Source organism: Macaca nemestrina, chromosome 14 (assembly GCF_043159975.1).
Source record: "Macaca nemestrina isolate mMacNem1 chromosome 14, mMacNem.hap1, whole genome shotgun sequence".
In the NCBI taxonomy this organism is placed as follows: Eukaryota; Metazoa; Chordata; class Mammalia; order Primates; family Cercopithecidae; genus Macaca; species Macaca nemestrina.
The window spans coordinates 65485901-65513676 of NC_092138.1; the positions used below are offsets into that span (position 1 = coordinate 65485901).

General features: G+C 50.8%; 1 protein-coding gene across 2 annotated transcripts; it reads left to right on the plus strand.

Moving 5' to 3' along the window:
- Positions 1 to 256: 256 nt before the first annotated feature.
- On the plus strand, positions 257 to 27447 carry LOC105485763 (GLI pathogenesis related 2). Of its 2 annotated transcripts, none has more exons than XM_011748229.2 (5): positions 257 to 385; positions 11301 to 11409; positions 12094 to 12197; positions 14436 to 14513; positions 25908 to 27447. In XM_011748229.2, exons 1-5 carry the CDS (start codon positions 373 to 375, stop codon positions 26066 to 26068), a joined length of 465 nt encoding a protein of 154 aa, XP_011746531.1. In that variant the 5' UTR covers positions 257 to 372; the 3' UTR covers positions 26069 to 27447. The 2 variants fall into 2 exon arrangements, with proteins under 2 accessions (XP_011746531.1, XP_070934101.1); XM_071078000.1 differs by lacking the exon at positions 257 to 385 and adding an exon at positions 9640 to 9727.
- Positions 27448 to 27776: the final 329 nt, after the last annotated feature.

The window sequence follows — 27776 nt, forward strand, 5'->3', positions numbered from 1 at the left end:
GACCGTGAGCCCCTCTGCCCTCGCCGCGCGTCGGCTCAGAGCAGCCACCCGGAGCCCAGCAGGCGCGGGCTTCCCCACGCGCCTCGGGAGGGGACAGCTCCAAGTGGGATCCAGGAGGCTTGGGCCCTGCGGCCGCATCCGGGGAGCCCTCGACAGTCGCTGCGCTGCTTCCCCGGGGCGAGCTCTCCAGGCGGCCGGCGGGATGGCCCCGGGCGCCTCCGCCCTCAGCTGTCGCTCCTTATAAGGCGGGGGCCGGGCGGCGCCGGAGGAGGGGCCGCAGCATCAGCCCGGTTCTGGGCTCCGGGGCGGCGCTGGGCCGGGGGAGCGCAGTGCAGCGCAGCCGCGGGGAGCGAGGAGCGCGCGGAGCCGGCCATGGGCAAGTCAGGTGAGCCTGCGGGCGCGCCCGCTGAGGAATGGTTCGGAGCCCAGCGCTCCCGGACCTCGCCGTCTCCCTCGCCCGCCGCAAGCCAGGTCCTGGGGAGTGCGGGAGCCCGGGGTGCGGGTGGAGGGCGCGCGGGCGGAGCGCCCCGGCGCGGTTTCCGGGGAACCCGGGGGGGAAGGGGAGCCCGAGGAGGCCCCCGCCGGAGAACCGGGGATCGCGCCAAGAAGGGCTTCCCGACCCTGAGGGGCTGCGCGCCGCAGCCCGCCAAGGCGTGGCTTCTGCTTTGTTTCAGGAGGCCAGAGTTAGAGTTGGAAAAGTCACCAAAGTGTGACAACCGCTCTCGCTGCAAAGCATTTTGCCCCGCTCGGCTGTCCCGAGGACAACCCTGAGCATCCCCCTCATCTGTTTGTTGTTCCTCCTCTCCTGAGCACCCGCGCAGTACCGGGCTCCCCGTGTGCTAGACTCGGTCTGGCTCCCTTTCTCCTGGGGCACCCCATCCTCTCTACTGTGGCTGTCTGGATGAACTTTCTACAGCGCAGCTCTCCTCCTGTCGCTCCCTAACACCTTCCTCACCATTGTCCTCAGTGAAAGGACACACTCCAGTCCTGCCTTCAGGCCCCTGGGAGTGGGTCCCCACCCCTTACCTGCGCCCTACACTAGAGCTGTCCAGAGGCTGGTGCACAGGTACCTTTCCCTGGGTTTCCTTGCCGGGCGTTCACCACCCCCACTCTCAGCCTGAAAAGCCCCCCCACCCCACTAGGCTCAGCTGCTGGGCTGGAGCCCATCCGTGATTCCCCCTCCCCCGGGAGGGAGCGCCCAACCTGGTGTTTTCCTCGCTGCAGCCCTTCCTGCAGTGTGCCGGGGACAAGAGTTGAGCCACAGACCTGCTTCCCGCCGCCGGGTCCTCACCCCTGGCTGCCGGGGGCCGTGTTTATCTCAGCATTGCTCCTGCCTCACAGGAGGCTCTTAGGGAATAGCTGTTGAACGGGATTCAGAAGTCCTGCTTCATCCGGATTGTCCACCTCAGATGAGTAATGCTAGGTCCCTTCTAGGATCTGTCCTCCAAGATCTGGACTCAGGAGATGCCAGCGCTGGGAGCAAGTGGCTTTCCCTGGCCTTGGTCCTAACCAGCCTTCCTAGGCTGTAGAGGCAGGTCTGGCTTTCAGTCCTGGCCCAGTCAATCACTGGCTGTGTGATTCTGAGCAAGCCTCCTTCCCTCTGGTCCTCCCCGTCTGTACAGTGAGGGTGGTCGTATGAGCCCTGGGGTTCTTCACGGTATGGAAAGGTGATATAATGGGTTGCCATTTAGTTAACAGGATGACAGGTGGTGATGAGGCAAAAGTATGGCAGATGAAAGCAAGTCTTTCGAGATATCTACTTGGGAAATCAACTCCTTTCTCTGTAGATTTAGGAGAAAATCCACAAATTCCCTTAAGCTACTTTTTTTTTTTTTCTTTCCTAGACAGAGTCTGGTTCTGTTGCCCAGGCTGGAGTGCAATGGTGCGATCTCAGCTCACTGCAACCTCCGCCTCCTGGGTTCAAGCGATTTTTCTGCCTCAGCCTCCTGAGTAGCTTGGGATTACAGGTGCGTGCCACCACGCCCAGCTAACTTTTGTATTTTTAGTAGAGACGGGGTTTCACCATGTTGGTCAGGCTGGCCTCGAACTCCTGACCTCGTGATCTGCCTACCTCGGCCTCCCAAAGTGCTGGAATTACAGGCGTGCCCAGCCTAGGCTACATCTTAATCAGTTGTTTCCAGTGTCTTATGTAAGGCATGGTTTTCCAGAACTGCTCATATTCAGCTGTGTGCCTAATCTTCTATCTGTCTGTCCCTTCCTCCATCCTTCCTTTGCACTGTCTAGCAGCTCTGTATCAAGCTGTGGACCCAGTGCTGGGGCGTGCATCCACTTGGATTGTGAAAGGAATACATAAAGCTATGTAGGGGATAGACAGGCACTATCTGGCTTGAGTAAGAGGTGGGAAATGATCCAAACCACAAGATAGGTGCTGGTGAAGGGCGGTGGGAGCTCAAGGTGAGGAGACTGCACCGCATGGGAGCCGGTGAGGGTTCCTGGAGGAGGTGGTCAAATCCCAGAGGGTCTTGGGAATTTAGACTTCATCTTACAGAACCTGGGGTGCCATGGAAAGGCACTGATCTGAAAGCAGCGGGACTAGAGCTTTGCCAGGGTGTAGGGTGGATCGGATGGATGGAGAGAAGGTGGAGGGAGAATGAGGGAGACTGCTGCAGTCACACAGACAGGAGATGATAGAGGCATCCAGGGCAGGATGGAGGCTGGAGAGGAGGATGGGATGGATTTGTGATTTGGTGGCCTTGGGCAGACTTGATGACAACTTACTGTGAAGCAGAGGGAAGGCTCAGAGGCCTGCACGACGGGGTGATGGCTTCTATGTCTGGAGATGCAGGGTTGGGCAGGTTTCAGAGGAAGATTACTTTTTACTCAGGAGAGGAGGGGGCCAGTGGCAGAAAGCAGGTTAGAACTGGTTGAGTCAGAGGCCACCTCCACCTCTAATACACACACATACACCCAGGGACCTTGCAGAATTCTGACCCAGGCCTTTCTCCCTCACAGTTAGGTGCATTGAATTTATCTCCCCCACCCCAACTGGAAAGCCGAGAGCCCCCAGAATAGTATTAATATCTGGCTCTCCTAGGGTCCCTAAAAGAAAATGACTTTTCTGGGTGACCCAGTGCCCAATGGGCCTTCAATGCAAGCCCAACCTTGAAGTTCCAGGCCATCAGCCCAGGGCTGCTGTCTGTGTCCACAGGGCAGGTGGCACTCACAGGGGCTCTGTGTGCTTCTGTAAAGACCATCATAAGGAATCCGTCCCTGCCCCTTCTGGGCCTCAGTTTCCTCCTCACTGCCCAGAAGCCAGTCTCTTTTTCATCTTTAACCTCAGATACACCCCAGAGCTGCCTGGCATAACGGGCATTATTGTAAATCATCACACAGCTGGCACAGCTGAAATTCCAGAAGATGCTTGACCCAGTGCTCAAAGACTCCCGGGTCCTGCTCCCAGCCCTGGTTTCTCTGCTGGGACTTGGTGTGCAGCAAGTGTGGTGGGGAAGAGAAAGGCAATGACCGTGGGCTCAGTGGAAGCCTCCTGTCCCTAATACTGGTGACACCAATGATTAATCTTCAACTGCATCCCAGGCAAAGAGCTCAGTATTTTCTATGTTACCATATTTGTGACAGCACTGCCAGGCAGTTATTATCACCTCATTCTATAGATTTACAGAGGTTCAGTACCTTGCCCAAGCTCACACACTGACCAGTAAGCAAACCAATGAATTTGAACTCAGCTCTCTGACTCCCCTACTGTGTCCTGTCCTCTCTCCCACACTGACCACTTGCCCTGACACCCTGCTCCCTGCCAGCCTGAACTCTAGCCCCGTGGGGACTTCCGCGCAGCCTCCATCAGCTCTAAGAATATTAGTGTCCCTCCATCCACCTAGCACCAGAGGAAATCAGAGCAGACAGGCCTTTAGGGACCAGCGAGCCCAGGAGTTTTCTACTGAGTAAGACCCTCAGGCCTCTGCAGGGAGAGGCTGTGTGGACCAGGCCAACCCCAGCAGTTTCATTTTCATCTGTTGCTTTTATTGAAGATTTCCTTCCAAGGAAGTGTTTCCCTGCTTTGAAGACATTATGAAAACCACAGATGTCATCCTTCCTTCACACACAGATGGGGAACCTGGGGCCCAGAGGGGCAGGGATGTGCCTGAGTGACAGTAGGCAGGCAGGGCTGGACAACGGCTGCCTCCCCTTCAATTACAACCACTTTCTATGGAGAGGGACAGCCTAGGGGAGGCTAATGCTTGGGGGGAGGGGATGCCTTGTTCCCGTAAGCAATTGAGCAACTCCTCATAGACATCATTCTTGCCATTTGGGAAAGAGGAAGCAATATGTAAAGTGGAAAGTGTGGGAGATTTGGAGCGGGGGAGGGGGTAAAGGGAGGGGTATTCTTACACCCAGCTCTAATATGGACTCTGTGTGGCCTTGGACAATCCGCATGTCCCCCACCATCCAAAGAGCCCAGTTTCCTCATCTGTAATGAAGAGAGGAATCCTGTCCCACCTTCACTGTGCTGAAGTGCGAACCTCATTCATTTGTTCACTCACTCATTCACTTGGCAAATAGCCAAGCTCAGAGGGGCTGAAAAAGGCCATCAAACGTCAATGTAAAGGCAGGACAGGAGGGGACCTGACCCGGAAGGAGCAGGAACAGGTTCTTCCAAAGCCGAAGCCCAAAAGCTTTCTGTCCCTGTCCAATGGTAATAATAATAATTACAGTTGGCATTTAATAACTGTTCGTTATATTCCAGAACAGTTCGAAAGCATTAACATAGATGAACTCATTTCACCCTCACTACACTGTCCACTGCACTACACTAGGCTGTAGTGAGGGTTAAATACTGCTGCTCCCATTTTATGTATGGGGAAAGGAGGCACAGAGTGTTGAAGCAGCGTGTCCAAGATCGCATGGCCAATACCAGGCAGAGCGGGAATTTGGCTGTTGAAATTCCCAGAACCGGCTTAAAGAGCAGGAGTTACCCAGCTGAAATCCGTTCTTTATTTTTTCCTTAAACTGCCAACTTTTTATTCTTTCTTCCTGATAAACAAGCAAAACCAGCTTTGCCCCCAAGGTGGAACCAGGTTTCTTTCCAGCGTTTTGCCAAGGGGGCGGAGGGGCCTGTTCACAGTTCCTGCCCTGGGCCCTGACAGTCACCGGCTCTTTCATGAGGAGCCTGGAGAGGGCCCAGGAGTGAGTCAGGCTGGGCTCAGGGAGGCCTCGGGAGAGGAGGAAGATGCTGAGGGAAGAGCCTGTCTCAACCAAAAGTTTAAATGGTAGAGGAGAGGCGTACACCTCAGAATCTTTTTTTTTTCTTTTGAGACAAGGTCTTGCTCTGTCACCCCAGCTGGAGTGCAGTTGTGTGATCATGGCTTACTGCAGCCTTGATCTCCTGGGCTCAAGGGATCCTCCCATCTCAGTCTGGGACCACAGGCGTGAGTCACCACGCATGGCTTTTTGTTTTGTCCTCAGAATCTTTACAGAGCCTCCAGCAGTAGAGGCTTGGCCTCCAGAAGGACCTTCCAGAACCCAGTGCAGTCCCACCTAGGACATCTATACCCTCCACCCCAGCAGAGACAGCTCAGCCCCTTCCCTCAGCCCTGGGGAGCCGGGCCCAGGCAGCTCCTGCCTCCTTTTAGCAGCTCTGACCTTTCTTTTAAGCCCCAAGTCTGGCACCCTGGTAACCTGCACTCCACAGTCCCTGGTTTCCCCCGGGACCCCTCAGCCAGGTGTGCTGGAAAAGGGCTTGGCACGGAGGAGGCTCTTGAGAAGTCTTCGTTCTTCTCTTCTCTTCCTCTCCTTTGCTCAATTCAGAGATCTGAAGGCAGCTGCCACCCCTGTCTATTTTCTTCTACTGCTTTCCTCAGCTGTCCTCGAGTCTGATCCCCCTCCCAGGCCTCCTCAGTCACCCCGTCTCTTTCTGTCATTCCCTTTGTCTCCCGTGACCCTGAGGAGGGATGGGCCTTAGGACAGGGCTTTGCATAGGATCTGGACTAGTTGTGGCAATTTGGGCGGGTAACTTCCCTTCTCAAGCCTCAGTTTCCTAATTAGAAAGAAAAAAACATGGGTAAGGCCATGGCAGCTCCCACAGAAGATGGCGAGAAATAAGATCATGTGTAGGCCCAGCACATGCCCAGAGAGTGGGAGAAAGCAGGCCTGGGATGGGTGGGCCTGCAACTTCCTCTGACCTCAGGCTTGGCACTCTGAGGCCGTGTGCACTTTCCAGCCTCAGTTTACCCTCCTACACAATGAGGACGTCATCCCTGCCCATCCCCCATCGTAGGGTGGCTGGGAGGGCTCTCCCTGCCTAACTGGGAGGTGGACAGCTTTTCTCTAACTTTTTTCTCCTTATGTTTATCTGTATTCTTGGGTTTTTCTCGGTGGGGGTGGGGTGTGCTTCTTGCTAGGTGTGGCTGCCACTGATAACTTTGCCTCCCTGGGGCGGCAGCCCTCTCAGAGGAGCCACCTGGGCTAGGACTGCTTGCCTCGGTGGGAGGGGACTCCTGGGGCTGCCCAAGGTATGGTTGCCAGGAGTGGTGAGAGAGGGCTCCCCGCCACCGATTACCAGAAAGGCCTCCTGGCCGCTTCCAGAGAACCCTGGCTCAGGGGCCTGGCACTGGCGGACACAGTGCCTAGCTGCAGCTTCTGGGCACTGAGCTTTGCTTGGACACAGGAACTTTCACTTTTGTTTCTTTTTACTTCCCACATTCTGGGAGTGCAGTGACCTAGTTTTTAGCAGCCTTATATGTCCCTCTCTGCCAAGGAAACTTAAGGGCCTCCAGCACTATGGGATCCAGTGCAAACTGACCCCAGCACTCAGGCTGCCTTTCAACTGGCTTCCCCTTAGCGAGCCACCCACTCCCCTGTCTCCCCCTCCTCTTCAGAGCCCCAGGATACACGTGGTCCCTTCACCCTGGCTCTTTCTCTGCTGTTTGCCTCCTCCATTCATGCTTCCTGAGCCAGGAACACCTCCTCCAGGGAGCCCTCCTTTCCCTGACGCATCTGTGGTCACCACTGCACGTGCCACTCAGCCTCATGCATCTCCCGTGGTGTCCCACGAGACCCACCGGGGCCTGTCCGGGACATGGGAGCTAGAAGGGACTTTAGGATGGGCCTGGACAACCCTGCCACTCGGATGGGGACCCCCGTCACCTTGGCGGTGTCACCTGTATGGGCCCTTGCCTGCACACGCACTCGTTCTGATCAGTGTCTCCTGAGAGAAGCTTGTTTGGGAAACTCCTGCACGTCTTGGGTCAGTTGTTCATCTTGTCTCCTCTCTCTCCTACCCCAGCGGGATGTTATAGGATCTCAGGATTGGAAGGGACTTGAAGGTCCTCTGACTCAGGGCCTGAGACCCTCCAAGAGGGGCTCACCTGCTTGAATTCCTTCAGTGGCAGAGAGCTCACTACCTTGTGAGGTAGCTCCTTTAGGTCGTCAGAAGCTTTAACTAGGAAAGATCTTTCTTAGACTGAGCTGAAATCTGTCATCCTGCCTTTCTACCCACTGGCCCCAGCTTTCCCTCAGGGCCCCAGAATTCATCAGGGGCCTCCAGTGTGTCCTCCAGATGCTGATCCTCTCCAGGCTGAACATTCCCCATCCTTGTACCAATTCCTCATTAAACCCCCTTTCCAGCCTCAACACACCTCAAATCACCACTGTCTCTTGCACAAAGCAGGGACCAGGCCGGGGAAGCAGCCCATGGCCCAAGAACCCTTGGGTCCCCGGAGGCCATGCTACCCAGCTAACTCTTCTTAACTGGTCAATGAGACCCCCATCGGGGTCCCATGAGTTGCCATCGCCCCTGGCATTTCCCTGTGAGATATTCTTTAAAAGCCTCTCTGACTCCTTATCCCAAATACCACATTAACATGCTAACCCTGAAATCTTTTTATCATGGTAAAAATGCATAATATAAAATGTATCATCTTCACCATTTTTAAGTGTGCAGTTCTGTAGAGTTAAGTATATTTACATTGCTATGCACCAGAGCTCCACAGCTTTTTCATATTGCCAAACTGAAACTCTATACACGTTAAACAACACCTCTGGCTTTTCTCCTCTCCACCGTAGACCTGAAATCTTTGTTTTTCCTATTGACAAGGGCTTGGTCCGCCTGTTGGCCAGGAAGTCCTGATACTTCAGGTTGTAGCTCCGCCCTCTGCCTTAACGCCTTTCCCCATGATCAGTTTCCACCTCCAGGTCTCCCCACCTCTGCCTGGTAACCAAAACCTCACAATCCCAGGGTTCAGAGCCCCCATATCCCTGCCCTGCCCACATTACTGTGACTGGACCTCACTGGACAGCCTTAATGAGCCCAAGTTCTAGAGCTTGGTCCACGTACTCTTTATCTAACAGTCTACTTCCTCTTTCTCAGAAGGCCCGTGGACAGCTCCACCATGCAGGTGTGACCTGCAGTTACCTTCCCCTCCTGGGTCTGTAGCTCCTGGGTCTGCAGCCCCCAAACCCCCTGAAGGCAAGCCCTGGGTCTTCTTTCCCTTACGTCCCCTCAGAAATTCCATGGGATTTGACTTGAGGGCCCAGGAGACATGGGAGATCTGGCTATGAGAAAAGGGACGAGGACTCCCTGTTGCATCATCTCCTCAGCCTTGGGTGAAAGGCAGCAGAGTAGGAGAAAGGCACTGGTGAAGGTGACCTGGGGTAGAGGAAGAGCGTGGCACTTCCTTTATGGTTCACACCCTTCCTGCCACTACCCACAGCCAGTCTTTGAGGGACAGGCTGTGGCCTGATGGGACCAGTTCAGCAGAAGGGCCTTCTGTGGCCCTCACTCAGAACCCATCCAACTCACCCCCATTTCCACAGAAGGGAACTCTCAGATTCCTGAGTAAGGTGCTCGGTGTCTTCATCATAGCCTGGCTGGCTGGCCCCTGTTCAGACATTTCTGGGGCCTCATATTGGGAGTTGCCTCCTTCCTGATCCCATGTTAGGTTAATCTCCAAGTTCCTTTTGCATCTATGCTTACCTGCATCTTGACACCTATCACATGGCTAGTGTCTGTTTACAAGGCTGCCTGCCTTCTGTATGTGAGCTCTTTGAGAGCAACATGTGACTGACTTGTCTCTGGACCCTTAGCACACGATATGGGACATGGCATAGGGGAAGCACTCAGAGAGCAGATGAACAGGTAAATGGAGGATAGATGAATGGGCCTTGGATGAATGGTAGATGTATGGATGAATGATGCTGGATGAATGGGTAATGTTAGATGGATGACAATGTTGCATGGATAGATGTATGGAAGATATTAGGTGGATGGGTGGATGGATGGAGGATGTTGGATGAATGGTGGATGGACAGATGAATGGAAGATATTGGATGGATGGATGGAGGATGGGGATCATTTTAGATCCAAATTGGTATGGCTTCTGTTCACTATTGATCTGGCTTGCTTTTGGCTTCACCTACTTATTCTCTCCCTAACCACAGCCTCCTTGACTTTGCCCTTTCTGAGATCATGACCTAATTGGGCATGGGCTTCACCTCTTCCCCACTGCAGCCCTGGGCCTGCTGATCATACCACTCACCCTCCCACCACCTCCACTTTCTTTGCTACACTCTTCTCCTATTCTGTGTCTTAGTCCATTTTCTGCTGCTATAAAAGAATACCACACACTGGGTAATTTATTAAAAAACCGTTTATTTGGCCCACAGTTCTGGAGGCTGGGAAGTCCAAGAGCATGACACTGGCATCTGATGAAGCCCTCATGCTGCATTATCCCATGGAAAAGCAGAAGGGCAAGTAAGCAGTCAAGACAGGGAGAAGGCTGGGCCAAACTCATTCTTTTACCAGGAGCCCAGTCCTGTGAGAATGCCCTCTAATCACCTCTTAAAGATCTCACTCCTCAACACTGTTACACTGACAATTAAATTTTAGCATGAGTTTTGGAGGGGACGTTCAAACCAAAGCATTCTGCCCATGGCTCCCCAAAACTCATGTCCTCCCCACATACAAAATATATTCATTCCATCCCAATAGCCCCAAGTCTTAACTTGTTCTGGCACCAACTCAAAATCCAAAGTCTCATCTAAATTAGATACAGGTGAGATTTAAGGCACAATTCACCCAGAGACATATTCCTTCCAGCTGTGAGCCTGTGAAATCAAAACAACTTATCTACTCCAAAATACAGTGGTGGGACAGGCATAGGATAGACGTTCTCATTCCAAAAGGGAGAAATAGAAAAGAAGGTAACTGGTCCCAAGTAAGTCCACAACACAGTAGGGAAAACATTCAATCTTAAGGCTGGAGAATAATCCCCTCTGATTCCATCTCCTGCCTCCTGGGCACACTGGGTGGGAGTTGGGCCCCAGGGCCTCAGGCAGCCCCACCCCCAAGGCTTAGGGCTGTCCGGCTTCAGCTCTCTCAGGTCGAAGCCTCATGCTTTCAGCCTTCCCAGGCCCATGTTGCATGCTGGTAGCTCCACAGTTCTGGGGTCTTGGGGTGGCTGCACTTCTGCAGCTCCATTAGGCACTGTCCTAGTGGGGACTCTGCGGTGGCTCTGCCGCTGCAGTAGGTTTCTGTGTGGGTCCCCAGGTTGTCTGATTGGATGACACCCACCCACGTTGAGAGTGGATCTTCCCCACTCAGACTCACACACCAGTCTCCTCTGGAAACACCCCTACAAACACACCCCAAAATAATGCTTTACCAATTCTCGAGGTATTCCTTAATTCAGTCAAGTTGGCACCTAAAACTCACCCTCACACTCTGCTTCCCCAGGGCTGTCCTTCCCTTGTCTCTTTGTCTGTCCCTCTGTCTCCTTGGCTTCACCCACCCAGCATAGGTGCCTTCCTCCCCAGCCAGGAGGCCTCTTTCTGGACTCCCAGCTCTGGCCCATTCCAGTCCCCTCTGCTCTCCCTAGATCCAGCCTGAGATACCCGGTCTCCTTCAGATATTTTACTTCCGAAGTCCTATTGCTGACTGTCCGGGTCCCCAAATCTGCTCTGTGTTTCTGTGCATCCTCCACTTAGCAGCCAGCAGGGTCTCTGAGAAACGCATGGAGCTCACTGCCCTGCTCCCTTTCAGTGGCTTCCCCATTGCCTTGGATAAAGACCCAAATCCCTAACATGGCCCATAAGGCCCCACATGATCCATGGGCTTTAGATGTGCAGAGATATGGAGCACAATGCCAGGTAAGGTGAGCAGTGGCGTGGAGCAGGGCCACTTGGCTGGGGTGCCAGGTGTTGGAGGGGAGCAGCAGCCCGTCCACATGGCCTGAGGTTTGAGCTGGGTGTTGCTTTCAGCATGCCATTACACTTTTGATGAGTGTTTTCTCTGCACTGAGCCATTCTCCATTTTGCAATCATTCCAGCTTCCAAACAGTTTCATAATGAGGTCCTGAAGGCCCACAATGAGTATCGGCAGAAGCATGGCGTCCCCCCACTGAAGCTCTGCAAGAAGCTCAACCGGGAGGCTCAACAGTGAGTCCCCTAGCACATCCGGGTGACTTGGGCCCTTCATGTGCCACTGCTGCAGTCACAAAGGGGCCCTGTGGCCAGGCACAGTGGCTCACACCTGTAATTTCAGCACTTTGAGAGGCCGAAGCGGGCGGATCACCTGAGGTCAGGAGTTCAAGACCAGCCTGGCCAACATGGTGAAACTGTCTCTACTAAAAATACAAAAATTAGCCAGGTGTGGTGGTGGGTGCCTGTAGTCCCAGCTACTCGGGAGGCTGAGGCAGGAGAATCGCTTGAACCCGGGAGGTGGAGGTTGCAGTGAACCAAGTGAACCAAGTAAACCAAGATCATGCCACTGCACTCCAGCCTGGGTGACAGAGTGAGACAAGATCTCAAAAAAAAAAAAAAAAAAAGGTTAGGGGGGCCCCACATGGTTTCGGGGACCAGGTTTTGGGATCAGATACAACCACACTTGAATAACCACTCTGTCACTCTCCTGAGCAGGTCCCTTTGTTCCTCTGAGCCTCGACTTGCTCCTCTGTGGAATGGGACTGCTGGGAGGCTCCGCAGTCATGCAGGAGTGGTGTTCCTCTAGCTCCTCTGCGAGCCCTGGGCAGGGAAGGAAACTCAGCCACACTAGCTTGGGGCACATACTTTGGGGGTTCTCTGAACTGCACCTGCTCTGAGGAGGCACTGTGGACTCTGCAGGTATTCTGAAGCCCTGGCCAGCACGAGGATCCTCAAGCACAGCCCAGAGTCCAGCCGCGGCCAGTGTGGGGAGAACCTCGCATGGGCATCCTACGATCAGACAGGTGGGTCACATTTTCAGCTTCTCTCCTCTCTGTGGGAGTTGGAAGAAGGACAAGTCCTCCTCAAATGCCTCCTGGCTCCAGCACCCTCGCGGTGTAGCCACAGGCCTAGGAAAGGAAAGGAAAACCAGAGCTCTCTGAATCTGCTCCCGGGCTGACTTCAGTTCACCACAAGATCTCTGAGGGCTGGCTCAGTGCCAGGCCTGTGCCGGGTGCCAGGGACACAGAGATGAGTCAGACTGACCAGGCCCCCACTTTCGGAGAAGCTCCCCGGCCAAGGAGTGGGGGCTGGGGAGACAGACCGCTTTTGTACAGAATCTCAGCCTGATTCTGTGGGCACCAGAGCATCCCCAGCTACCGAGAAATGTTATTTTCTTCCCGAGAAATTTTACTTTCCTACTGTACTGGTGATACACTACCAGTAGTGCTGGTGTATTACTTTTGTAATAGAAGAAAAGCAATAGAGCTTTTTCCATTTTGGAAAAAAAAATAATAATGGAAAAGACAACGTCTCCATGCAAGGTCTCAATCTGGAATGATCCCACCGCGCCGCCCGGACATTCTTGAGCTTTCTGACCCTCTGACCCTGACAGCCCTGATGTGGCTTTTTAGGAAGAATATTGGAGAGCTATCTGGATCTCTGAAGCTTTCTCCAAACACCAGTGGGAGAATGACTCACTCCCTCCCCCGCCTCACATTCCTGGGAGTTCCCCCGAGTGCTCTTGGTTTCCCTAGGACAGCCTAAGCCAGGGCTCCTGTGCAGCATGGTCCTTGGCACCCCCACTGGGAGGCATGTGTGAGCTCCTGGGGAACCCCCTACTCACCCCTCCCTCCGAAGCTGCGCCCTCAGCCTGCAGGCTCCTTCCCAAGCCCAGGCTGTGGCCCTTGATGGGCCCCGGGAGAAGGGCATAGGACAGGAAGGTGGGCATTCAGGAGACACGGTCCATCCCAGCCTTGCATGGGCTCCCTTGGGAGCTTTAAGCAGGTCCCTCCCTCCTCTGCCCCCAGTTTCCCGTCTCTACAAAGAGGGGGTTGGGTAGGTGGTCTCTGAGCCAGTGGTTCCCTACTCTGGCCTCACATTGGAATCTTTTGTGAAACTTTAAAAAAAATACCAGGCCAGGCACAGTAGCTCATGCCTGCAATCCCAGCACTTTGGGAGGCCGAGGCAGGTTGATCACCTGAGGTCAGGGGTTCGAGACCAGCATGACCAACATGGAGAAACCCCATCTGTACTAAAAATACAAAAATTAGCCGGGTGTGGTGGCGCATGCCTGTAATCCCAGCTACTCAGGAGGCTGAGGCAGGAGAATCGCTTGAACCTGGGAGGCGGAGGTTGCTGTGAGCTGAGATCATGCCGTTGCACTCTGGCCTGGGCAACAAGAGCAAAACTCTGTCTCAGAAAAAACAAACAAACAACAACAACAAAAAATGCCTGAGTCTGTCCTCCAGAGACAGACACAGTTGGTCTGAGGAAGGACCCAGGCATTAGTATTTGTTAAATGCTCTCCAGGTGAGGCTGATGTGTGGAACATGGATCAGCAGTAGCATCTGGGAGCAGAAATGCAGAATCCTAGGTCCCTCCCTAGACCTACTGAATCGGAATCTGCCCGTTAACAAGATTCTTGCACACATTTGAGACTGACTGCTCTGAGGTCCCCACTCCTGGCTCTGGCCGGGAGAGCATCAGCTCCCAGGGAAACGCCTGCCCATATGAACACCTGTGGGAACGGTGGATGCCCCAGGTGAGGGCCCTCCTGCCCACAGTGGAGATCCTTGGCTTACCAGCCTGATTGTCTTTCCAACTATGGATGTTTCAAGAGCTGCACATGGGGTGAGATAACAGTATAGTCTCCTAGAAACTCGGAGCATCATCAGAAGGCCCTTGCAGTGTATTGCCTTCAAACTTTTCATTGTACTGAGACCCAGAGAGGGAAGGCTTTGCCCAGGATTACACAGCAAGTCAGTGTGTGTGGGTTGGGGGGGGGATAGGTGCAGGTTCCCTGACCCCAGGCCAGTGCTCTTCCCAGCCCCTCAGAAGGCCCACTCTTCAGCCTGGCCATGCTCATGGGCAGGAGTCCCTAGGAGTCTGCAAAGCAGCATCCAGGATGCATCAGCTGACTGGGGCTTTCTCAGATGTCTAATTGCTGGATAGGTGGCTTGGGGCTAATGGGAGGAGATGCAGGCAATAGGGAGTGGGTGGATTTTGTGGCTGAGTTTTAGAACAATGTCATTTCCACACAGGAAAGGAGGTGGCTGATAGATGGTACAGTGAAATCAAGAACTATAACTTCCAGCAGCCTGGCTTCACCTCGGGGACTGGTGAGTGGCAGGGTCTCACCAGGGGCCTGGCCCTGGGCAGCAATGCATGTTGGGTGTCTGACTTCAGAGACGAACCAGCCCTCTAAAAAAATCAACCCTTTCCTTCCTGTTTAACCTCTTCCATGTTTCTCTGGATTGACCTTGACCACAGACCAAAGCTCTCCTTTTCCCATTACATCTCCAGCTTCCCCCTGCTACGTGCTCTGCTCCCTCTGTGAGCCCCCAGCTGCTGAATCCTGCCCCATCAGCTCAGAGCTCTTCCCATTCCTGGAGTGTGTCATAGGAGACTGGATTTCCAAAGCTGCTTGGAGCTTCATTCCTGAACTGGTCACCTTGTATCTAGTCTTGTTTTCTGCCATCCATCCTGCTCTCCAGCAGCCTCAATACTTCTAAAATTGTCTCTGCCCCTGATGCTCTCCTGATTCAATTGTCATGGCTCCCTGGGGCCATCAGGAGAAGGCTCAAGCTGCTGGCACTCCTCCCTCCACACCCCACACCCTTCCCCCACCCTCGCGGTCTCCCTGGCTTTCTCCCTTCCCCTTTCTGCTCTAGTTTGCAGTTGAGGAGCTTGGGGTGCAGAGAACCTGGATCTAGTCTGAGCTCTGGCACCCTTTGCTGTGTGGACTTGAGTCAATTCCTGTCCCCTCTTCCCAGGGGAGAGGGAGAAGGTGGCTTCTAAGGGATATCCTGAGAGCTGGTGATTCAAGTGTAGGGAGGAACCTTCCGTGCATCCATGTTCCCTTCCCATAGGCCTCCCCTGACAAAAGCTCCGGGCAGCCGCCCTGTGCCCCAGGGTCCCTCTGGGCAGCTGCCCTGTGCCCTGGGCTCCCTCTGCCTTTTGCTGGGCTCACAAGTCTCCTTGTCTTTCCTCAAAACCGACTCAGAGCCGCCTGGGGCCCAGGATGGTGTTAGAAGGGGGCGGGAGTTTCTCTGACCAGAAGGCACCAGGAAAACAGAGAAAGGGACTCTGCTCACCTCGTTCCTCCTACCCCATCTGTCCCACCCACAAGTAGAGCCTTGAGGCCTTCCACCCTCTAGAGGGGTGCTCCAGAAGCAGGAAGTGACAGGTTCTCAGCGCCAGTCACCGTTTCCTGTGGTTTGCTGCCTGCCCTTCAGGGTGGGGGTTTCTGCAACCATGTTGTGTTGCGTTGTTCCTGGGACTCTGGGGCAGAGGCAGAAGCATCTGCTGAGGCATTCCTCCCCTCCATTAACCCCTGCAGGACTCCAGGCCGGGCTGGCAGGGCTTTGAGTGTGAACAGGTGATTCTAGGGCAAGGATATCTAAGAGTGTGGGGAGGGACCAGTAACAAGTTCCTGCTATTGATTAAGGATGTGTAGGCAGGACCTTGTCTTCTTTTAATAGAGATGATGTCCAGAAGACTTCTTATTTCATAGCTTCTGGGTTTGCTTTTCCCATGAGCAAGATTCTTGAGCAATCGGACACGTGTCCGAGCAAGTTATTAACTAGCACTGTGTGTGTGTGTGTGCACCACGTGGTAATTAGAAAGTGCCTCCACAGGCCGGGCGTGGTGGCTCACACCTGTAATCCTAACACTTTGGGAGGCCAAGGCGGGTGGATCACCTGAGGTCAGAAGTTCAAGACTAGCCTGGCCAACATGGTGAAACCCTGTCTCTACTGAAAATGCAAAAAAAAAAAAAAAAAAAAAAAAGCCAGGTGTGGTGGCAGGTGTCTGTAATCCCAGCTACTCAGGAGGCTGAGGCAGGAGAATCACTTGAACCTGGGAGGCAGAGGTTGCCGTGAGTGGAGATTGCCCACTCCAGCCTGGGCAACAAGGACGAGACTCTGTCTCAGAAAAAAAAAAAAAAAAAAATGGGGCTTTATTCTACCCATTTTGGAGAGGAAGAAACTGAGGCCTAGAAAAGGGAAGCAGCCTTTCTCATGCCTTCTGTCCCTGATATGATGCTTTTTCCACCACTCCCATTCCAAGACAGGACTCTCACAAGAGTCAGAGCCCAACTTTCCATGATCACTGACTACTCATTTCACTCATTGCCCTACACCTCCCATCCCTAAAGAGGAAAATCCCAGAGCAGCCAGCCCTTGTGCTGTTCCAGGTACCAACAGGCAGTGCCTGGGGGCAGACAGAGCCTGATCCTAAGACAGGAATGAGATTTTGGGTGGTGTCATACTGGGGGCTTGCAAGACCCTTAAAGATCTTCATGCCCATCCTGCCTCAGCCTCCCCCAGACCCTGTCTGCAGCTTCTCCTTGCTGCATCTCTGTTGAGTCCTTGGACCCTGACCTGAGTCCTTGTTGTAGGTGAAAGAGCCTTTGAAATACCCTTTAGCCAGGTGCAGTTGTTCACACCTGTAATCCCTACACTTTGGGAGGCCGAGGCAAGCAGATCATTTGAGGTCAGGAGTTCAAGATCAGCCTGGCCAACATGGTGAAACCCCATCTCTACTAAAAATACAAAAATTAGCCAAGTGTGGTGATGCATGCCTGTAATCTCAGCTACTCGGGATGCTAAGACACCAGAACTGCTTGAATCCTGGAGGTGGAGGTTGTGGTGAGCCAAGATCCCACCACTGCATTCCTGTCTGGGTGACAGAGTGAGACTGTCTCCAAAAAAAAAAAAAAAAAAAGAAAGAAATACCCTATAATCCAACCCCACCCAGGCCAGCATCTTGTGATGAAGGATGCTGGTCAGTCACTGCAGTGTGCTGAGTGAAGAGAAATAATATCTTATCATTACTTTGATATATTCTGTTTAAATTATATTATGTTTATTTATGTTTTATTATGTATGCTTATTCTGAATGAATTTTATATATATATATATATATATATATTTTTTTTTTTTTTTTTCCTTTGAGACAGAGTCTCACTCCATTGCCCAGGCTGGAGTGCAGTGGCGCAATCTCGGCTCACTGCAACCTCCACCTTCCAGGTTCACGCAATTTTCCCACTTAGCCTCCTGATGAATAATATTTTTATATGATATGAACATTGGGAGCTATCGAAGGTGAAAAGTTTTCTTTCCAGCCCTGACCCCTAGCACTTTCACTCCCAAGAGACAACCAGAGATACCAGTTTCCTGTGAATCATTCCGGAGTTATCCTGTGCTTACGCCAGCGTGTGTGTATAAATGTTCTCTTCCCTTTTCTGCACTCTGGTGTCAGAGTATATGACCTGTTTTATGCTTGTCAGAGAGTGTGCCATATCATACAAAAAGTGCTCGTTCATTCTTTCTTACCTCTGCACATTATTCCCTTGCGAGGATATACTGTGACATATTTAGTGTGTTTTTCAAAGATATATTCTAGGAAGTTTGATTCACAGCAGGAAAGAAGATGTCATCCCTTTAGGAAAAACAAAAAGGAACCTTCGTTAGTGGACTGGAGTTAGCAACCAGTGTGTATTTGATGGTTGCTAAGGAAGTTGTGTCATTTACTTCATCTCTGAATACCCGTAGCTTAATTCCCTCTGTGCAGACAGAAACCACCCCCGCAAGAAAAAAGATTGCTTAGCCTCATGAGCTTGGAAAAGGCTGCCACAGGCACTTGTGCTGCTGATGTGCACTTTGTGTCTAATTATTTTCTTGGCAACCAGTGGATAAATGGCAGCTTCTTCCTTTTCTGGGAGACAGAGAGAGTGGGAGGGTCAATGGCCCAAGCATGTGGTCTCCTGTGAGAGCAGGCTAGTGTAAGAAAGGACTTGAGCCTTTGGAAATGGCTGTAGAAGTAGGGACACCAGACTGCCGAGAGCCTGGAGCTGTGACCCAAATGTATGAAGAGCCAAGGGCAAATAGGCAAGCAGTCTTTATCCTCTATTCTGGGTGGAAACCAGAGCTTATTAAACAGCAGTTAATACAAGTTTAAAGATAGTGGCAAATATGCATAATTGTACTTAGGGTTTGTTTTCTTTTCATTCTTCAATTGTATCATGTCAACTAGATTCGTGTTTACATTTGATTATTTTCATAAACAATTTAGTAACTTTCAGTCCTCTGCGAATGCAGACAAATAAATTATAGCTAAATTTTTTAATGTTTTAAATGGCCAGGCATGGTGGCTCATGCCTGTAATCCTAGTGCTTTGGGAGGCCAAGGCAGGTGGATCACTTGAGGTCAGGAGTTCAAGACCACCCAGGCCAATATGGCGAAACCCCATCTCTACCAAAAATACAAAAATTAGCTGGGTGTGGTGGTGTGCACCTGTAATCCCAGCTACTCAGGAGGCTGAGGCAGGAGAATCACTTGAACCCAGGAGGTGGAGGTTGCAGTGAGATGAGATCATGCCACTGCACTCCAGCCTGGGCAACAGAGTGAGATTCTGTCTCAAAAAAAAAAAAAAAAAAGTTTTAAAAGAAGTTTAACTATAGGGGAAAAAATAGAATTTAATCCACAAACATTTATTTCAGTCCTTACCATATACAGGATGCAATGGGAAGCACCGACTTTGTCTCTTCCCTAAAGAATTAGAAGAGTGTGGACACCAGTCTCTTCCTCTCTCTCCCACTTTCGTTTTTTAATTTTTTAGTAAAATAGGCTAGATGTGGTGACTTATGCCTGTAACTCCAGAACTTTGGGAGGCCAAGGCAAGAGGATCCCTTCAGTCCAGGAGCTCAAGACCAGCCTGGACAATATGGCAAGATCCTGTCTCTACAAAAAAATTTAAAAACTAGGCCGGGCACCGTGGCTCATCCCTGTAATCCCAGCACTTTGGGAGGCTGAGGTGGGCGGATCACCTGAGGTTGGGAGTTCAAGACCAGCCTGGGTGACAGAGCGAGACTCCATCTCAAAAAAAAAAAAAATAATTAAAAATTAAAAAACTAGCTGGGTGCAGTGGCATGTGCCTGTGGTCCTGGTTACTCAGGCGGCTGAGGTAGGAGGTAGGAGGATTGCTTGAGCCAAGGAGGTTGAGGTTGCAGTGAACCACGATTGCACCACTGCACTCCAGCCTGGGCAACAGAGTGAAGCCATGTATTAAAAAAAACAAAAAGAAAAAAAAAAAGAAATTGTGGTAAAGCATATATAACTGAAAATTTACCATTTTAACCATTTTAGGTGTACGATTCAGTGGCATTAAATACATTTACACTGTTATGCAATCATCACCACCATCCAGCTCTAGAATTATTTTCATCTTCACAGATTAAAACTCAGTAACCCTTAGACCAGGGGTCCCCAACTCCTGGGCGGTGGACCTGTATGGGCCCATGGCCTGTTAAGAACTGGGCCGCACAGCAGGAGGTGAGCAGTGGGCGAGTGAGATTACTGCTTGAGCTCCGCCTCCTGTCAGATCAGCAGTGGCATTAGATTCTCATAGGAGCACAAACCCTATTATGAATTCCTCATGCAAGGGATCTAGGTTGCGCACTCCTTATGAGAATAAGTTTCATCCGGAAACCATCCCCACCCACCCCACCCCAACCATTGTTCTGCTTTTGGTTTTAACTATTCTAGCTACCTCATATAAGTGGAATCATACAGTATTTGTCCATTTGTGTCTGGCTTATTTCACTTAGCTTCATATTTTCAAGGTTTACCCATATTAGAGCACGTGTCAGAATTCCTTTTTATTTTATTTTGTTTGAGAAGGAGTCTCACACTGTTGCCCAGGCTGGAGTGTAATGGCCTCATCTTGGCTCACTGCAACCTCTGCCTCCCGGGTTCAAGAGATTATCCTGCCTCAGCCTCCCAAGTAGCTGGGATTACAGGCACCCGCCATCATGCCCAGCTAATTTTTTTTTTTTTTTTTGATAGAGATGGGGTTTCACTATGTTGGCCAGGCTGGTCTCGAACTCCTGACCTCTTGATCTGCCCACCTTGGCCTCTCAAAGTGCTGGGATTACAGACGTGATCCACCACACTCAGCCTCCTTTTTATCTTTTTATTTTTTATTATTTTGAGATGGAGCCTCACTCTGTCGCCCAGGCTGGAGTGTAGTGGTATAGTCTTGGCCCACTGCAACCTCTGCTTCCCAGGTTCAAGCGACTCTCCTGCCTCAGCCTCCCAAGTAGCTGGGGTTACAAGCACCCACCACCACACCCAGCTAATTTTTGTATTTTTAGTAGAGACGTGGTTTTACCACATTGACCCAGCTAGTCTCAAACTCCTGACCCCAGGTGATCCACCCCCCTTAGTTTCCCAAAGTGCTAGGATTACGGGCATGAGCCACTATGCCCGGCCTCAGAATTCCTTTTTAAAGCTGAATAATATTCTATTATACACACACACACATATATACATATATATACACACATATATACATATATATATATATATATATATCCCACATTTTGCTTATCCTTTCATTTGTTGATGGATACTTGGGCTGTGTGACTTTATGGGTTTTTTTGTTTTGTTTTTTTTTTTGAGATGGTGTCTCACTCTGTTACCCAGGCTGGAGTGTAATGGCGCAGTCTTGGCTCATTGCAACCTCCGCCTCCCAGGTTCAAGCAATTCTTCTGCCTCAGCCTCCCCAGGAGCTAGGATTGCAGGCGTGCGCCACCATACCTGGCTAATTTTTCTATTTTTAGTAGAGATGGGGTTTCATCACGTTGGCCAGGGTGGTCTCGAACTCCTGACCTCAAGTGATCCACCCACCTCAGCCTCCCACAGTGCTGGGAAAACAGGCGTGAGCCACTGCGCCCGGCCGGGCTGTGTGACTTTGGGCCAATCATTTAACCTCTCTACTGGGAGCATGGGTGTATAAATATCTGAATCCCTGCTTTCAGTACTTTTGGGTATATACCTAGAAGTGGAATCGCTAAGTCACATTGCAATTCTATGTTTAATTTTTTGAGAAACTGCCGTACCGTCTTCCAGAGCAGCTGTGCCATTTTACATTCCCATCAGCAGTGCACAACAGTTCCAGTTTCTCCACTTCCTTGCCAAAACTTGTTATAGTCTGTTATTTTTGTTTCTGTTTTTTATAATAACCATCCTACTGGGTGTGAAGTGGTTGCCCTTTTTCTTTCTTAACCACCCTATGGGAATCTTAGCTACTCTCATCATGATTTTCCTCCTCCCTCCCTCCCTCTGTTTCTTCCTTTCTTCATCAAATATTTATTGAGCATCTACTATGTGCCAGGCCCAGTGCTAAACACTAGGTGTATGGTGATCAGTAAAACAGATGTGGCACCTGCCCTCATATAGCTTGCTCAATCATAAGCCAGATATTTAGGAGAGAGCAATCTCTTCAGTGTTGCTTTAGCAAATGAATGTTATCCTGTGACACAGAAAACAAATGTCTCATTGATCTCTGTAAATGCTAAACCATAAAGATGGAAGAGATGAACACCCTGCCTCTATTCCCCAACAAATAAGAATTTATGCGAGGCACGGTGGCTCACGCCCGTAATCCCAACACTTTGGGAGGCTGAGGCAGGCAGATCACTTGAGATCAGGAGTTTGAGACCAGCCTGGCCAACATGGCAAAACCCCATCTCTACTAAAGATACAAAAATTAGCTGGGCGTGGTGGTACTCACCTGCAGTCCCAGCTACTCAGGAGGCTGAGGCACGAGAATCACTTGAACACAGGAGGCAGAAGTTGCAGTGAGCTGAGATCGTGCCACTGCACTTCAGCCTAGACAATAGAGTGAGACTCTGTCTCAAAAAAAAAAAAAAAAACTCAAGCCTGTAATCCCAGCACTTTGGGAGGCCGAGACGGGCGGATCACGAGGTCAGGAGATCGAGACCATCCTGGCTAACGCGGTGAAACCCCGTCTCTATTAAAAAAAATACAAAAAACTAGCCGGGCACAGTGGCGGGCGCCTGTAGTCCCAGCTACTCGGGAGGCTGAGGCAGGAGAATGGCGTAAACCCGGGAGGCGGAGCTTGCAGTGAGCTGAGATCCGGCCACTGCACTCCAGCCTGGGCGACAGAGCCAGACTCCGTCTCAAAAAAAAAAAAAAAAAAAATGTATGATCATTGAGCAAGGAATGCATTACAGCATCAACTCTTTGACTCCCAAATGGGAGGAGATTTGGAAGCTAAGCTATATTCGTAGCTTGAAAAGACCAGAGAGGAAAGGACAGGCAGTCTGAGAAATGGGAGACTGATGCTAATAGGGCTCAGCAAGACCCGGTGGTGTCTGGAGCTGGAGCAAGTAGCTTGAAAAGGAACTGAGATGTTTGGCTCAGAGCAGAAGGATTTGAACGAGGCTGCAATGTGTCGAAATCTCAAAAAGCTCAAAACATAGAAGGCTGTACTTCCAGTGAAGGCAGAACTGGAGTCCGAGATGGATCTTCTATATTACTTTTATTCATCGATTCCACTCATTCTTTCAAACGTTTATTTTACACTTTCCATGTGCCAGGTTATGCCAAGGTACTGGGTGTATTTTGGTGACTAAAGCAAACTTGGCCTCTGCCCATATGGACTCATAGTCTGGTGAAGGAGCCAAACAGTAAACAAATAATCAAGCAAATGCATCACACAAATGGGAAGAATGGTATGTAGGGGAAAAAAACAGTGTGGTAAGAATGTCTTGGGAGGGAGATGTTCAGTAAATTAAAGGGTGTTTACAGGCTGGGCATGGTGGTTCACACCTGTAATACCAAAACTTGGCTGGGCCAAGGCGGGTGAATCACCTGAGGTCAGGAGTTCAAGACCAGCCTGACCAATATGGTAAAACCTGTCTCTACTAAAAATACAAAAATTAGCCGGGCATGGTGGTGTGCACCTGTAATCCTAGCTACTTGGGAGGCTGAGGCAGGAGAATTGCTTGAACGCAGGAGGCAGAGGTTGCAGTGAGCTGAGACCATACACTGCACTCCAATCTGGGCAACAGTGAGACTCCGTCTCAAAAATAAATAAAAGGGTGTTTGCAAATGACTTCTTTGAACAAGTGATATTTAGGCTAAGACCAAGGGACAAGAAGTTGTTGGTCATCAGAAGAGTGTTTTGGCCAGGCGTGATGGATCATACCTGTAATCTCAGCACTTTGGGAAACCAAGGCAGGAGGATCACTTGAGCCCAGGAGTTCAAGATCGGCCTAGGCAACATAGGGAAACCCTGTCTCTACAAATATATGTAATATGTGTGTGTGTGTGTATATATATATTATATATATATATATATTTTTTTTTTTTTTTGAGACCTAGTTTTGCTCTTGTTGCCCAGGCTGGAGTGTAGTGGCACCATCTCGGCTCACCATAACCTCGGCCTCCTGGGTTCAAGTGATTCTCCTGCCTCAGCCTTCCTGAGCTGCTGGGATTACAGGCACATGCCACCGCGCCTGGCTAATTTTGTATTTTTAGTAGAGATGGGTTTCTCCGTGTTGGTCAGGCTGGTCTCGAACTCCCAACCTCAGATGGTCCACCCATCTTGGCCTCCCAAAGTGCTGGGATTACAGGCATGAGTCATGGTGCCTGGCTTTACAAATAATTTTTGAAAAATGATCTGGCAGTGGCAGCATGTGCCTGTGGTCCCAGCTACTCAGGAAGCTGAGGTGGGAGGGTCTCCTGAGCCCTGGAGGTAGAAGCTGCAGTAAGCTATGATCGCGCCACTGAACTCCATCCAGCCTAGATGACAGAGATCCTGTCAGAAAGAAGAGAAGAGAAGAGAAAAAGAGAAGAGGAAGGGAAGGAAGGAAGGAGGGAGAGAAAAAAGAGAAGAAGAAAGAAGGAAAAGAGAAGAAAAAAAATGTGCAAGGGCTCTGTGGTGGGACACACCCTGGTGTGTTCAAGGAATGGAGAGGAGGCCACTGCACCAAAGGATTCACTTTCATTCTAGGTGGACTGGGGCTCGAGTGAAGGACTGTTAAGCAGGGAAGTAAACAGATATGATTTATATCTCAAAATGGTCACTCTGAATACTAAGTCGAAAATGAGGCTCACACCTGTAATCCCAGCAGTTTGGGAGGCCGAGGTGGGCAGAGCACCTGAGGTCAGGAGTTCAACACCAGCCTGGACAATATGGTAAAACCTTGTCTCTACTAAAAATACAAAAAAAATAAAATAAAATAGCTGGGCGTGGTGGCGCATACCTGTAGTCCCAGCTACTCAGGAAGCTGAGGTGGGAGGATCACTTAAACCCAGGAGGCAGAGGTTGCAGTGAGCTGAGATCATGACACTGCACTCCAGCCTGGGTGACAGAGTACGACTCCGTCTCAAAAAAAAAAAAAAAAGAAAATGAATTTGAGGGGCCAAGGTGGACGCCATAGAACCAGTCAAGAGGCTATTGCAATGGTCCATGTGAGAGAAGTTTGCAGTTGGGACCAAGGGTTTGGGAGTGGGTGGACCTGAGATGCATTTTAGAGTTGGATTCTTCAAGACTGAATGCTAGGTTGTTGTGGGGGAAAGGAAGGAGAGGGAGGAATGCAGACTCCCCGTGGCAGTGTGTGCACAGAGGTACCGCTGATGGAGATGGGAGGACTGGGAGAGGAATAAATCTAGGGGGACAAAAACTGGGAGTGAGGTTTGGAAAGGTTAAATCTGAGATGCCTATGAGTCATCCATGTGGAAATGTCCAGTAATTAGTTATGTCTGGAACACAGAGCAGAGATTTGAGCTGGAGAAATAAATTTGGGAGCCAGGGAAAGACGAAATTCCCTAAAGAGAGCTTAAAGGGAAAAGAAAAAAGCCCAGGATTAAGCCCTGGGAAGTGCAGGTCCTTCAATATCTATAAGTGAGGGCGAGGAGGAGGAAGAGGAGGCAGTGAGACAGGAGGAATGGCAAGAGACTGTGGCATCCTAGAAACCAAAAGGGGGAGGGGTGCCTTGAAAAGGAGAAGAGTAGGAAGTGTTCATCAGGTGTCCAGTAAGATGAAGACAAAAGGGGATCACCGGAGAGCTTCGAGATTGCAGCTTGGGGACAGAGTTAGACACAGGCACTAGGTAAAGTGGCATCCTAATTGTTGGGGCCACTGGGCTTTGTCATGATCTCTGGGAGACTGTTGGAAGGTGGTGAGGTGGGTAAGGTCAGTGTGGCTGATGGAAAGGACCTGCTTTAGAAGTCAGGCAGTCTGGCCAGGCACGGTGGCTCACGCCTGTAATCCCAGCACTGGGAGACTGAGGCAGGTGAATCACCCGAGGTCAGGAGTTCGAGACCATGGTGAATCCTTATCTCTACTAAAAATACAAAAAAATTAGCTGGGCGTGGTGGCATGCACCTCTAGTCCCAGCTACTTGGGAGGCTGAGGCAGGAGAATCACTCGAACCCAGGAGGCGGCGATTGTAGTGAGCCAAGATCACGCCACTGCACTCTGGCCTGGGCGACAGAGCGAGACTCCATCTTGGGAAAGAAAAAAAAAGAAGTCAGGCAGTCAGAGCGTTTTGCCTCTCCTTTCCCTGCAGGGGGTCTGTGAAGACCATGCTAACCTGAGCCTGGCAAGATGGTACAGGGGTTCAACAATCCCTTGCCACATCCTTCTTCAGGCTCTGCTAATTCAGCCGTGTCCCTCTCCCTCTGCCCGTTCCCCTGCAGGACACTTCACGGCCATGGTATGGAAGAACACAAAGAAGATGGGCGTGGGAAAGGCGTCCGCAAGTGACGGATCCTCCTTTGTGGTGGCCAGATACTTCCCAGCAGGGAATGTTGTCAACGAGGGCTTCTTCGAAGAAAACGTCCTGCCACCAAAGAAGTAACTTGTTAAATGTAATGGGAAGGTGGCAGACTTAAGAACGTGGATATGAAGTGCCTAGAACAACCAAAACCCGGCTGTGCGTCTGTCCCTGTGGGTGTATGTGCTTGTGTGTGTGATGCATGTGAGTGTTTCTGGTACACACACTTGGGCATACAGTTCTGCTTGAGCTCATTCTTACTACAGGAGTGAGCAAAGGAAGCATTTATCCCGATCTCGTTACCTAGACCATGATTATTTGGATTGGGGGGAGGGGGGAATCCGTTTTTTAAATTTTTTGTTATTTTTAAGCAAACTTCTTTTGTACTTTTCTTACTTCTAATATCCATCCCTGGACTTTTGTATTCCAAATGTTTGTGATGCTGAGAAGTGAAGTTCATTTTATGTGATCTTCATGCGCCGTAATCTACTTTTGGTAGATAATTAAGATTATTAAACCCTCATTTAAATGTGACATAAAATACAGCTTTAAGCACGTAAATATAAAGCAGCTTCCATCAGGAACATGGAGCAGGCAGGGGCTCCATTTTACAGAATTACTGAGATTTCTCAGTTGTAAAACATGATGTCATCCTGCGTGCCTTCTGGAATTCTCCAATGGGGTCGCCAAAGAACAAATGGAGAAAAAAAGCTTTACTTCCTTGCATTCTTCTACCTTTAAATAGCAAAGTACCACTACCACCACCTCTTGTCCCCTTCCCTCTTTTCTTAAACTTCTGGCATTTCAGAGCTCAGCAGGCTACCCCTGGTTTCTGGAGAGTTGGGCTAGGCCTGAAGCTCTCCCTCCCCCACCTCTGCTAGGCAGCCCAGGCCTGGGCTGGGAGACAGCCCCTCACCCTGCCTGGGCTCTTGGCCAAGCAGCCTTGGATGGATGAAGTCAGAGAGGTGGAGTGAGGGTGAGTTTACTCAGAGCCCCCAGAGGAAGCCCTCCACCCTCTGCCCTCCCCCCACACAGGGCGGGAGCCCAGGCCTGTTCCTGGCAGCTGTGGCTGCAGCTGTGCTGCTGCTCCCTCCTGGAATGTGCGACAAGCCCAAATGTTCCAGGGAGATGGCCGGGGTAGGGGGCTTAGAAATGCTAATATGGTTCTGTGTTTTGCCTGAAACGATACCAGGTTCCCCTGAATAGCAACTTTACAAGGTCCATGTGGGAGGGACCAACCCAGATGCCCTGCCAAGTGTCCCTGAAACCATGGCAGCTCCGTCTGTCAAGATGGCAGGGGCGGGAGTGAGGGGGCTGCTGGCTTAACCGCAGGCATCTGGGCAGGCCAGTCCTCAAAGCAGCTCCTGAGGGTCTGTATTGCACTGTGACCAGTCTCAAGCTATGCCTCTAATTTCGCCGGGGATATTGACTAGGAAGACAATAAAATCTTTTTCTTTGTGTAATATCCTCCTCCAATGTGATTTATACCTGATTCTCGGTGGCTGAGACAATCCATGACTCTGAATCCCTCTCTTGATTAATCCCAGAATACCTGCAATCCATTCCCTGTGGACTGTGTTGCTTAAGTGGCCAAGTTTTAAGCCATGTGACCCACCAGCACAGAACTGATTAGACTAGAGTGGACACTGGATCCAACGGCAGCCAATCACCAGGCTGGTGGACTGGGAATTTCAGCTAAGAATTGTGGAGAGAATTTACCAGTGGAACTGAAAAAAATAAGGATGCCATGAGTTGGAATTAGGGCCATGGCAAACCAAGCTACTTGCAAGCC